The sequence below is a fragment of the Anopheles aquasalis genome, chromosome 2 (genome assembly GCF_943734665.1).
Source record: "Anopheles aquasalis chromosome 2, idAnoAquaMG_Q_19, whole genome shotgun sequence".
NCBI lineage: Eukaryota > Metazoa > Arthropoda > Insecta > Diptera > Culicidae > Anopheles > Anopheles aquasalis.
In genome coordinates this window covers 62,400,647-62,413,146 of record NC_064877.1, presented here as the reverse complement: position 1 = coordinate 62,413,146, position 12,500 = coordinate 62,400,647, and the positions used below count along the sequence as shown (strand labels likewise).

The window sequence follows — 12,500 nt, the reverse complement described above, 5'->3', positions numbered from 1 at the left end:
CTGCTGCAACACATGCCGGAAGATCCCTATCAACACGCCACTCGCAATGACATTTTGCCTTACTGGTCATTCCCCCTCCGAAATGTGTTTAGTAGAAGTACACCAAAAACGAAACCAGAAACGGGGAGAGCCGAGTCTTATGTTACAACGCGGAGTGAGTGCGAGAGGAAAGCCAAATGCCGAATTATCCTTCGAAAGACGCGATCGGAACTGGCACGGACACTCACACTCCTTTCCCACCATCGTGTTTTCCGCCTGGGAGCTAGGCTGGGAAACGAGTTGGAAAGATAAAGAAATAAAGATGAACCCCGTCGGGGAGCATCTTTCTGTCTCTTCCTTTCTCTTGGGTCCCCTCAAGAACACAATTCCGGCAACAAAAACGCGACGAAAGGGGGGAACATGGAAACTCTTTCATGGGAATTTGGCTCCGATTCAAGTCACGAAGTCGCGACCGCGTCCAAGAGAAGACGGTGGCTGGGACTAGGACGACGACCGACCACCGCCACGCGGGCCATATTGGCTTGGCTGCCTGGATGATGAAGTTTGTGCGCGCCCGAGCTTATGTTCGGTGTGCTGCTGGATGCGGAGCAGCAGAAGAAAGATGAAGATGCGCAGCGATGCGAGGCAGAACGCGGCGGTGGATCGTCCCGGAAGATGTGCTCTGAGCTACAGCTACAACAGCATGTTGTTGCCGATCTGATACAACCTTCTCGACCTCCGCACCATGCTGTGCCATGCGTCGCTGAAATCCATCTTTTTGCCGTTGCTGGACCGCTCTCTCTCTCTCTCTCTCACTGGAGGGAAAGATTACTCGAGTGGAGAGAAGGAGAAGAATTGAGCGCAGCAGTAGCAGCAGCAACATCCTAAAAGCATTAATGTACGTATTTCCGGTTATTGTCGTGGATTAAGAGCTTTGGGAAATAATTTAAGTGGCCCCGCGCGCGCCACCGGCCAAACCACCACCACCTTCTCACGGATGGATGGTCTCGCACACGCTGTCGCAGTTATTTTTATTTGCCTTGGCTTTGGCGCGCTTCTTCCTGCGAGGAGGACACCAGACCATAAGGACGAACCGAACCGTGCAGTAGCAGCAGCGGTGACCGGCAGCAGCACCAGCCAGGACACCCCTTTTGTGCGAACGTGCGCGCAACATTAGCCACCGTCTTATCCGGATGAGAAGTGACAATGTGGTCGTTAGACTGAGGGAGGAAGAGGGACTGACGGTGGGCCGTGTGTTTGTTTGTTTGCCAAATTGACTAAATGACAGGAAAATGAATGCATTTTCTCCGTTGTTTGCTTGCACTCAAGCGAGCGCGCGAGGGTGGTTGAGTGAGGTGTGCACGGATTAAGAGGATTTTGAGACCTTCTTAGCGCTCTTGCTTGTCGGGAGGGATTTTTTGGGGTTTATTTTTTTGGTAGCAATCGTTCTCGATCATCGCTATCTTTCGGTTGGAGGTGGTTGAGCATCTTTCAATTATTATCTTCTACGAAAAGGAGCTCACAGTTCGGTACGCAAGAAAGGAGCTTCAAGTAGTACGTGGTTAACCGTAAGTTACGTTTTCTGGTACCAAGAAATGCAGTGCACTAAGCTCATCAGAAGGAAGGTAGAATAAACGCAACTCAGCTCGTAGAACTAAATTCTTCTATTTATTCATTCGTGGTCATTTTGGAAAGAGCCAATTTGTGTCAGTAATGCTTTCTGTGGTATTCCCAGCGCGCAAAAGCATTGCAAATGCAAAAAAGGGACGGAAAACCTCAAGTACTGGAGACATATGCGCCTGATTCCGATGAGATAATGCCAAATTGATTGATTGAGCAAGGAACATGTTGATTGCTTTTAGTTTTTTTCTTTCTTAAGACTTCTTTTTTGCCTAACAACGAACGGCATGTTTTAGCGAATCTAACTGCTTTCGTTTATCCTCGAAAGTTATCACGCCAGATTTTCTTTATTACAAGTCACTACTGATGCTCTTTCTCGATTTGTTCCATTTCTTTTTATTTTTCTATGGCACTATTTGTTCTATCCACTACATTTAGTTGTCTTTAGTGTTTTTTTTTAATAATTTTTTGATCATCTCCTGCTGCATCATCATCAGTAGATGTTTGATTTTCCAATCATTCTCAGCGAGTTTGTGTTGTTATTTACCTTTCCTATTTTTACGCTGCATTTTTATCAATTCCATTTACAGTGCTCCATTATAGCAGCTAACAAACGAGTGTTTCAAGTCGATTTCAAATTCCCACCATCACCTTGCTGCCATTCCTTGGCGCCATTTGGCACCGGTTGTTTCCCATTCTTCACATGCACCACGAGACCCTGTTTATAGTGATAACGAGCTCCCGCTTGGTTGCAGTTTCACCCCCACGCCTCCCTTCGCCAGTCGCGCCCCATACCATAGCTGTCAACAGCTCGCTATCTCTTGCCAACCGGCCTCCGGTGCAACCTGTCGTACCGAAGATAAATCGTTTATCCTTATGCCGGTCCCACGCCAGGCCAGAAATCACAATAAAAAAGTGAAACATTTTTATCATTCCATCGGGGGTTTGGGACCAGCGACAACGACGACAACCTTTGGCTGACCCATCGCCTGGACGGCCGGTGTTGGCGGGTCGTTTTGCGAAGTCAATTTGTTTCACGCTTCTCAATGGCCATACCGACGACCAGCAGACGACCGGACGAGCCAGAAGATCCTAGCGACGCGAGGTGTGCATTCTTAATGAAGCATTTCATTACACATTTCTTTGGCGCTCGTTTCCGCATCACAGTTCCTGGCAGAAGCCGCCGTTTGGGAGTCTTCTTCTCCAGGAGTCAGAGAACAGCCGGAACAACATTAGTGAGCGAGCGCGCGCGAGAACACCCTCGCTCTGTCGCATGTCCGTTATCTTCTTCGGTGCGACCGGTGGAGGCGCCACTGTCGGGGTTGGCTCGTGCTCGGTCACGAAACAATCGTACCAACAATAAATATCCTAGACCGGAACCCTCTCCTCTGGCTGCTGCTCCGCTACCCCGGCTACTCCTTGAGGCACAGTTTTCCCCGGTTTTTGGGGCCGATTATTTATGAAATTTATTTACAAAAGAATGCCATTAAGCGAGCATTAAGACTGATAAATTGTGTCAAAAGTTATTGTGAATCTGTGTGTGTTCGCCGCGCGCCTTGTGGTTGTATAGCGCGCCGGCAGCAGCGGGTACTCACAAGACCTCCATCATCACCCCTTCTACCCTTCCAGATGTCAGTTGAACCCCACAGACCACAGCTGGCTCGTGTATGTGTGGACCTGGATCTCGACCTCTTCTCCTTCTCTTGTTCTGGTGCTCGTTATGGCAAACTTATGTTCGCTGCTGTTGCTGTTGTTGTTGCTGCTGCTGCTGCTGCTTGTGGACAACTGGCCGGCGCTACTTCGCACCCACCAAAAAGTGCACGAAGGTTGCACTGAACGTAGGCGACAGCCAAGGAAAGGGGAGGACTGGACCATTGCATGGCCATCTGGAGCAGCAAAATCGGTTTTTCTCCTTCCCGGGTTCCCGGTCCCGAAAGTGTCTTGGAAGAAAGTTGTCCACTCCTTCGCGCGGCTGCTTGACCGCTGCAAGACCGCGTTGGTGGTGACACACCACGTACGTGTATGTGTGTGTGCACTGCCACCTCCACACAGCACGTTTCGTTCCCTTATCCCTTCTGTCTGGCACGGTCTGGCCTCTGGGGTTATTTATGGACAGCGCGAACGACGCAACGCAGGCCACCAGAGCCAGAGTACTCCATCTTTTAATGCGGAAAATAAATCATTAATCGTCTATAAATTTCCAATCTTTGTCCGTCCACGTCGTCGTTGTCGTCGTCTATGTTTGGTCGACCGACGGCCGGGCAAACCGAGTCGCCTATCGTGCTCCGTGGTGTTTTTTTTTTGTTTTGTTGTGTACCTCTCGGGCACAGGCTGGAAGGAGAAGGAGTATGGACACTGTTGTATCGGCGCCTGACATTAGTGTCACTCCGGGAGTGGTGTGGCGAGGGCGTCGTTGCAATTCCGCTGCTGCACAGAAGAGAAAAAGGAGTGCGAACTGTCCAGCGACTGGTCGGCCATCTCCTTCCACCTAACAGCATAGCTTACGGCAGGGGGCTTTCGACGCGTGGCATCGCTTGGCACACGTTTGGTGTCACCTCTTGCGGTGAGGCTGCTGCTTGGGCTAAGGAACTCACAGATCAGCCACTCCCTGACGCCCTGCACCAACCTTCACGAGTTATCGAATCAAGTTTGCAAGGGGGGTTTTCCAGCGCAGCCCAAGAAAACGAGACGACGAGAGGTATTGCCATATTTGGAAGGCGCCACCTGGACGGACGGATTGAAATGCGAAACATTTTTCGCTTCTCTTTCATTCGGGAAACAATCCAGCCGTCCAGAAGTGGGGAGGGAGGCTTTCACTATTAGTCCACCGAGCGCCCCACCACGGGGGGTAATTGGAAGGAATAAACTAAAATTACATTTATCGGACCTCTCCTCCGACCAAATGCCGAGCGTAAATTGAGTCTAATTGAGCTCGACTGGCGGTGAAGACGAAAGGGAAGTACAAGGAGAACCCTCGCCCGCGCTAGAAACAAATTAGAATGCATCGTCAATTGCGCTCCAATTTTACTTCGGAAAAGTGGAACCACCTTTGCTCCTTATTTTGAATGAAAAAAGGAAAAGACATCCTTTTTAATGCGGAGCGGAGAGAACTATGCTCGAAGAAATAAATAAAATTCTCGCCAAAAGCCAAAAATAACAAACAAAAAAAAAAGGATAAACCACAAGAACACACAACTAACCCTACCACCTCTCCCGAAGGGGTGGCTCTCGGTGGCTTCCAAATTGGCGGAAAACAATTTTCTCAAATTAGGGAAAAGCCATTTCACTTCCGTTTTCTTACCACCCCCCCCCCCCTCCCCCGACCCTTTGGCAGACAGGTGAAGGCAGGCAGTTGTGTGTTTGCCTTTAACCGCAAAAAGCAAACATAAATCATCGAAACTGCAGTAAATCACGCACATGCTGCCCAACTGGCCTGGCCAGCATTGGAAGTCGCTCCGTTGGTGGTGTTGGTTGCAAACGGCGCACCGGTTGCATCGCGCAGCATAAGGTGGTGAGCCATGGATAAGAAACGGGTGAGGGAAGCATTTGAAATTTCTTAATAACCCCCAAGCTTGATAAGTTTTTGGGGGGCTCTTATGAGGTGCTTGCGCTGTTCTCAGCTCGCATGGAGGTGAAACCCTTTGGAGACTTGCAGCAGCAGCAGCAGCAGCAGTTGGTTCGTGACGTTGCATCATTAGAGGATATGGCCGTGGAATGAGTTCACGCGGAAGTGGGTGTGTCGGTCGACGAGCTTAATCTGGAACAGATCGGGACATATGTTCCTTGGCCAGCTTGCCAGCCACTATTCCTCACCAGCGTCAGCGTAATTACATCTGATAGTTTGCAGGATGATTATGCCGGTTTTGGGCGCCAATAGTTGCCGGTAAATTGGACAATCAACGTGGTGTATGTGTCCGATGCTAACGAAAAAGCAGCTCTTTCACGTCTTTATCGAGATACAAAAAGTGCCCCAAGGTGTTAAAAATGCGTCAGAACATTCGTACATTCAAGTAGCTTCTCTTGTTTCTTTCGGTGATCATCAATTTACATTTTAGAATCGTGTTTCTAACAAATGCACAACAAAACTAGTTGCCAAAAAACAGTCAAGATCATTTGAAAAACTTCATAACACTGTACAGTAACTTCATAAAAACTCTTTCAATTGACGGATGCGTAATGATGGATAAAGTTGTTCTGCAGTTTATCTACAAAAACCTTTCTGTGATGGCTGAAAGTGACACGTCGCACACTGATAACCACTTTGACGCTTGTTCCGAGCGCGACTTTGCTTCACAAAACCTTTTATTGCTTCTTTCTTTCCCTGCTTCGCACTCCTAAACCGCGCCACGTCACTAAAAGAAAGCTTCTCCAGATACTTCAATTTTCGTTGCTCCACTTTCGATCTTCACACTGACCTGGCGCACACCTGGCAGCGGTGACGCCGTTGGAACACGTGCAACCCATGGAAAGGCCACGAACACCACAAACACATACATACAGCGCGCAATCTGCTATTATTTATGATGATCATAATTGAATCGAAATTTATTACGGTGCTTCCTGAGCCCTTTTTCCGTGCTGTCCGCCCTACCCGTTCGATTCTCGCGATGCCACGGCAAACCCTGCCCCGCAGGTCAACCCAGGTGGTATGCCGGAATATCCTGCGCCTGGGCTGGACTGCGTGCACGTCAACGGTGGTGGCATTTTCAACACCCACCGAAATCCGCCGTTTTCCAGATTTCCGAACAAAAATTCCCAAGAAAAATCACGAAAACAACAACCGGCGGGGGGGGGGGGGGGCGGGTGGAACACCGCGAGACGCCGAGTCGATTGATTCTCTCCAGATGTTTTCCGGTGGGGTGAGCCAAGGTACAAGGGCGCTAGAGACACGCAGTGGACGCAGTTGGAAAATTGGTTGGCAATAGAAGCAGCCTTCCGCGTATGTGTGCAGGCCCGACATTAGATGTGGATTTATGCTCCGTATGTGACCTGCACTGCTTACAGGATGGTGTTTTTGTTGTTGCTGTAGATCGTATCAGGCCCAAGGGAATTGACCGGGTCACCGAAAGTGGTTTCGCAAAATGGGGACTAACGACCACAAGAAGAAGAAAAAGAAGAAGCAGGGCGGACTGTAGAGAGTCAAACAGTGAGCAGACCTCAATGGATTTCCTTTTGGATCCTTTTTATCCACGATTTCTCCGCCCAGCCATCGCCATCGATCGTATTCCGTTGGTGGCTAAGGATTTCGTTCGAAGACGAATCAACTTTTCACTTCCATTCCGGCTCTCCACCAGAGTCCTCCCCCCGGGGGGGTTTCTCGGGCTATGACCTCGAGACAGTTTTTTTTTAAAGGGACTTTTTTCCCTCTTGATTAAGAAGTTTTACAGAGAATCAATTTCATTTATGCTACCCCCGACTCTGTTCTATTGCGGTGGTTGATACATTAATAATGATGTGGTCCATATGGCGCGCCCTCTCTCTCTCTCTCTCTCTCTCTCTCTCTCTCTCTCTCTCTCTCTCTCTCTCTCACTCTCTCTCTCTCTCTCTCTCTCTCTCTCTCTCTCTCTCTCTCTCTCGCTCTCTGTGGCCTCTGGGCTCTGTGTTGACAGTCCAAGTACCCGGCAAATTCCGTCAGTATTCCGACAGATCATTCTAAGCATGTCCCCTACGGAAGTGCTTCCTGGAAGAATCACAAACACAACCATTCTGACGCGAGCTAAGTGCTTCACGAGAACTCAGTTCTCGCAATCAGTTGACCACCGGGGGGTGGTTAACATTGTTACCGGCCGTGACCGCTAGACAACCTGGGTCTAGACCTTAGAAATACCAACCGGCAGACGGAAGAAGATCCATTCGCCTTTTCGAAGCCAGGCTTGGCTTCCATTTGTCAACCGCCAGACCGCTGTCTGGTTTCGTGAGTGTCAGTGAGATCACCATTTGCCGGTAATGCTGCACACACTCGGTATTAACGGAATGATCTGCAGTAGCAACAATGACAGACGCGCACCAGCACTGGTGCCAACGTGCAACTGCTCATAACCATCATCATCGCTCGTCGGTCGTCTAGCAGCATGTGATGCAGTCGTCCTGCAGTTATCCTCCTCCTCCTCCTCCGCAACGAAAGCAAACATCCGCTCCACTCCACTCCACAGTAGTGACAGCAGTGGGGTCTTGCGATGACAACCTGTGCTGTTGAGGGTCCCCGGCAGGGTGTCCCGGCTACTGTTTATTAGTTTATTTAAATTTCACGCCATTTTGCACCAGCGCGAGCGCCGAGTGTGGGCGCGCGAATGGCCGCGCGGATCATCGTCGTCAGTACCGCTGTGCTAAGCACGGGGCGCCACAACAACAACGCTACATTGTTGGACTAACGATGGCGATAAAATCCGTGTGTTTATGGGGTTTTAGCATTGGTGTGATGATGCACACCGACCGACCGATATGTGAGGAGATGACATCCGTTTACTGGATCCCGGGAATGGATCCGGAGTTGTTGACGTGAATGTATGAGACCAGGCCATAATATTCCGGAGGGATGATCATCATAACCAACTCTGGTGGCGTTGCAGCTCAGTTATCACAGGATAATCCTGTCGAAGGGATTTGTCTTGTCAGGAAGAGACACAAACGGGCCGTGGGCCATTAATATCGAGCGCACGCTCGTGTTTTTCTCTTTGCGTCTCTCCTCTCTCATGATGGAGTCTTGACTTCCGGAGGATATTGTCACGCGGCACGTCTTCCAGCCAGCCTGAAGCCGAAATGAGTTGCCATCAATCTTTCTTTCTTTCCCACCCCAAAAAGGCAGCAACATCAACAAGTCCTTCTGCCCTTTGGCTCCATCTCTGTCATCGTGGTGGTGGACCGCATTCGTGTTTCGAATGGAGTTGATTATTGGGCGTCGGTTCAATCTGTTTGGACTGGACCCCGGATCAGTGGCGTGTTGCCTGTTGCCCAAATGATCCAACGGATCAGTGCCTGGGCACGCACCCCACAGCTGCCCGGAGGGAATGGGGGCACAGGAAAATCAAACTCAATTAAGGCGCGCTTACTTAAGGAAAACCCGCACCGCACCGAGTGTACGCATGGAGATGCATGGAGTCATTCAGTTGTTGGTTCGTCTTATTGGTCCTTCTCGCGCGGTCTCTCTCTCTCTCTCTCTCTGTGGTGGATGATTTGCCCATTCCATAATGTGCTTGTTTGGAAGCGATATTTAATTCCAAATCGGGTAGAGCGTGGCCCTCTAATGCGTACGCGTTGGTGATCACTTGTGGAACTGAGCCTTGAATTTGTCGGCACAAGATCGTCGCATCAATTAACACAGCACCCAGTGGCCCTTCGCCACTAGGATCGTACCGCCGCGAAGAGGATAACAAGCTGTTGAAAATCAAGAAGCCCCCCCCCCTTCCCCACCCGATGGTGGTTAACTGAGGCGCATCGATGGAACCAATCGAACTATGACCACTTCCGCGCATCTCCTCCGCACAGGAGGCGGACACCTTAGGAGCTTCCGGCTAGTTCGTCGTCTCGCGCACTCGCTCACGCCACGTGGAACTAATTAGTCGCTAATTGAATTGAATTAAGCGTGCAATTGCGTTACGCCAAGGGCTCAGCCAGCCAAGGCGGGGGAAGGAGCGGACGCGTCTTGGGGCTCACTTACGCTTTTGCTCCCTTTTTTTCCCCTGCACAGCGAGCAGCGAGCGCCCAGCATGCAATTCGCTGTCATCTCCAATTATCGATTAATTGGACCGAAAACCGAATTAAACAGCCAGTCAGCCAGCCAGCCAGCCAGCCCGTGAGCCCTTTTACTGCACGTCTTCTGTTTACAGTCCGCGGGATGGGTTAGCTGCTAGAGTGTGCGCTTGTTTCCTTTTGCTGTGGCACCTCCCCGGTCGGCCAGGGGCTTTACACCCAACCCAGGCGTGCCCACAATCTGTAGCTGCAGGCAGCAGCAGAAAAGCAGAAGCGACTCGTCTCGTCTCGTCTCGTCTCGGGGCGCGTGTGGAGAGTAAATTGTTGTTTTTCCACATTAATTAGGCGTGGCGCGTGCATCGCAACTCAGTCAGAAAGCATTAAAAGTACATTCGCTTGACTGGCGACTGGATGGTGGTGCCGTGGCCGCGGAGGGGAAGAGATGGAGTGGGGGACATTGCGCATAATTATGGCTGAAGGGTGGAGGACCACAATCCCGCCAGCCACTCGGTGACACTCCTAGGACCGCACGTCGTGAGCATCGTTTTCGTCGCCATCACCGTTCTGTTGTCGTTTGAATGGCGTGAAAATGGTTGTTAAAACATTGATGCAGCCCCGGCGGTGGGCCCCTGGTTGATACAGGTGGTAATGGGCTTCCGGATTATGAGTGTTTGTTATTGGAAGACGAGAGGAGAAGACTCAAGGCTCCAAACGCCTGAGGCAGAAGCAGCATTATGTTGACAGTTCAGCCCCGCTGTTCCTCTTCGTAAGCCACTAGCTCGGCTGGAGTTTTCCATGGGCGCTCCTTCTTCTCGTTTCTCCTTCTTCTTCGGGCGTCGTGTCAGGTGAAGTTTGTCGCAGCGGCTGGCTACAGGCGCCGCCGGGTTCAGCGATGCAGCTGGAACTTGTTGTGACAGTTGTGTGATGACGCAGCGACGCAGGAACAGCCCGTGCTGGATGGAAGGATTGCGCCAACGGTGTCAAGAACCCCTCCCGGGTTCCCTCAAACCAAGCGCCGGATCCTCCGAGGAGTGCAGAAGGCGTTGTAGCTTGGAGAGAGAGAGAGAGATCGCGACAACAAATCGCGAATCCAATTTATGGCGATTTCCACCTCTAGCACCACACGACACGACGCACCATTTCAAAGCCATGCTTGCTTTGCACAAAAATTAAAAGCCATTCGCATTCGATGTGACAACTACACTGACCCTCCATCCCCCCTCGGAATGCCCTCTCAGTTAAATTAAAAAACCGTAAATCGGACAAACACAGTTCCGAATAAAGTTTGGCGTGTACCCTTCGGGGTGTTTTGGTTCTGGTTGTTTGGCTTGTTTGTAACATGGCCGGTGCCGCACCAACCATATCACGCAGCTGCAGTCACACCACGAGAAAAACAATTCGGTCAACACTTGCCCTCCCCGGTACGGTACGGTAGTAGGGCCATTAAGTAATTAATTTAACATTTCGCACCTCAACGCCTTGGTCAAGGAGAGTGTGCCAGGTCGCACCTTTTTGGACCAAAAAACTGAAAATAAAAAACCAAAATCCAATCCACAGGATGCGCAGGATCCAATCCTGAGGCTCTAGGCCCCAGTGCACACTCCAATGCTCAACGGTGCTCAACGACTCTTCGGTTTAAATGAAATTGACCAGCCTAGAGGACGCTTACCGATGCGAAATTGAAAAGAATGTTTTTTTTTTGTCATTCCCTCTGTCATCGTCCCCAGGGGATTGCAGTGGCTTGGTGCGATTCCAGCTTCAGCAATTCCAGTAAATGAAAAAACCATTTAGTTGTTGGCTTAATGAACATCCTCGAGCGGACGAGGCACGGATATCTGTGTCCCTCAACTAATAATTTATAGTGCCCCGTCCGAAGGGAGCCGGGATGAAGTTTTGTAACTTTTTTTTTGCACCAATCCTTGCACGTGGTGTACAGCAATTGTCATCAGCTTTCCGATTATTCAATTCTCATCCGGCATATCGCCCTTCTCTCTCTCTCTCTCTTCTCTCTTACAGAACACGTTTGGGATGTGTACGTTCAGCGGAAGGGACTGGGCGATAGTTACGGCATCCTTGGCAACTATCGGCTCTGCATCACCGACAAGATCCTATCGCTGGTCCGCATTGGACCGGCCATGACGGCCACTGGCGACCAGCGCGTCGAGGTGGTCGAGTTTTCGCTGGCATCGATTCGGCGGTAAGTTGGAACTCCCCCCAGCAGGATTGGAGTGAGTTGGATTTCACCAAATTTGTCTCTATTTTCCCCGCAGGTGCGGCGCTTCACAGCGCTACTTTTACCTCGAGGTTGGCCGCAGCTCAAAGACCGGCGCTGGCGAGATATGGATGGAGGTGCAGGATTCCATCATCGCGCAAAACATGCACACCACCATCATGAAGTAAGTAGAAGTGGTGGTCGGCGAACCCTATAAGATAAGAACGGCGACGCGGCGCCAACTGTTGCCTAGACCTAATCCAGTGACCTTTGGAAGTCTGTAAAGGCTTCGAAGTCAATGCCGCGGGATCGAACGCTGAAATCGAAGCAAGCGGTCCATTATCGTGCCCTTTTTTGACGTAAGCAGCGCCACGCGAGCTGGTATCGTAGATGGTGTAGGGAAATTATCGCAACCAAGAACCCAAGATGGGTACCGGACATTCCAAGTCAGAGCGAGGGAAACTAGATAAAAAAGATTTCTTCAGCGTCGAGTTACGTTCGACATAGAGATACGTCCGAGATGATGATTGGTATCATTTGACATGTAACAGCTTCCGTCTGGAGTCTGCGACCAAAAGGTGAAATCGTTGTTGCACGTGATTCACGAAAGATTTGCCATTTTATCGTGGGAATTCTCTCCCAGAACTCAAACATAGTGGATGAAGGAGATAGATCCAAGAAAACTGGTGATACGCTTGCCCAGTGAAGCAAGAAAAGAATGTCAAGTCGGTACCGTAGACCTTGGATGAGCACGAAAGTGAAGGATGAATAGATGACTAACCTTCCGGATAGAAGACGGAAACGTCTGACTACTAGCGACCTGTTGCACGAGAGCGTTCGTGCCCCTGGTTAGAGCAGCTTGTATTGGAAACCGTTCCAAGCAAGAAAGGATTGCTTCCTTTTTGTTGCCTTTTTGTGGTTCCTTGGACACGGATGATCCGTGTCGACAATCCGTACTTCATGCGGCATGCATGGGTGTGGGTGTACGTCTATGACGCAT

The 12,500-nt window shown here is 50.3% G+C and overlaps 1 protein-coding gene across 9 annotated transcripts in view; it reads left to right on the top strand.

Annotated features, from left to right (window-relative positions):
* LOC126570579 (mucin-12) overlaps window positions 1-12,500 on the top strand; it is a 168,289-nt gene that overhangs the window by 134,198 nt on the left and 21,591 nt on the right. For all 9 annotated transcript variants that reach the window (XM_050228439.1, XM_050228441.1, XM_050228442.1 and 6 more), the window contains 2 exons: window positions 11,305-11,485; window positions 11,559-11,684. In XM_050228439.1, the coding sequence (XP_050084396.1) occupies window positions 11,305-11,485; window positions 11,559-11,684 (307 nt within the window). The remainder of the gene's footprint in view (window positions 1-11,304; window positions 11,486-11,558; window positions 11,685-12,500) is intronic.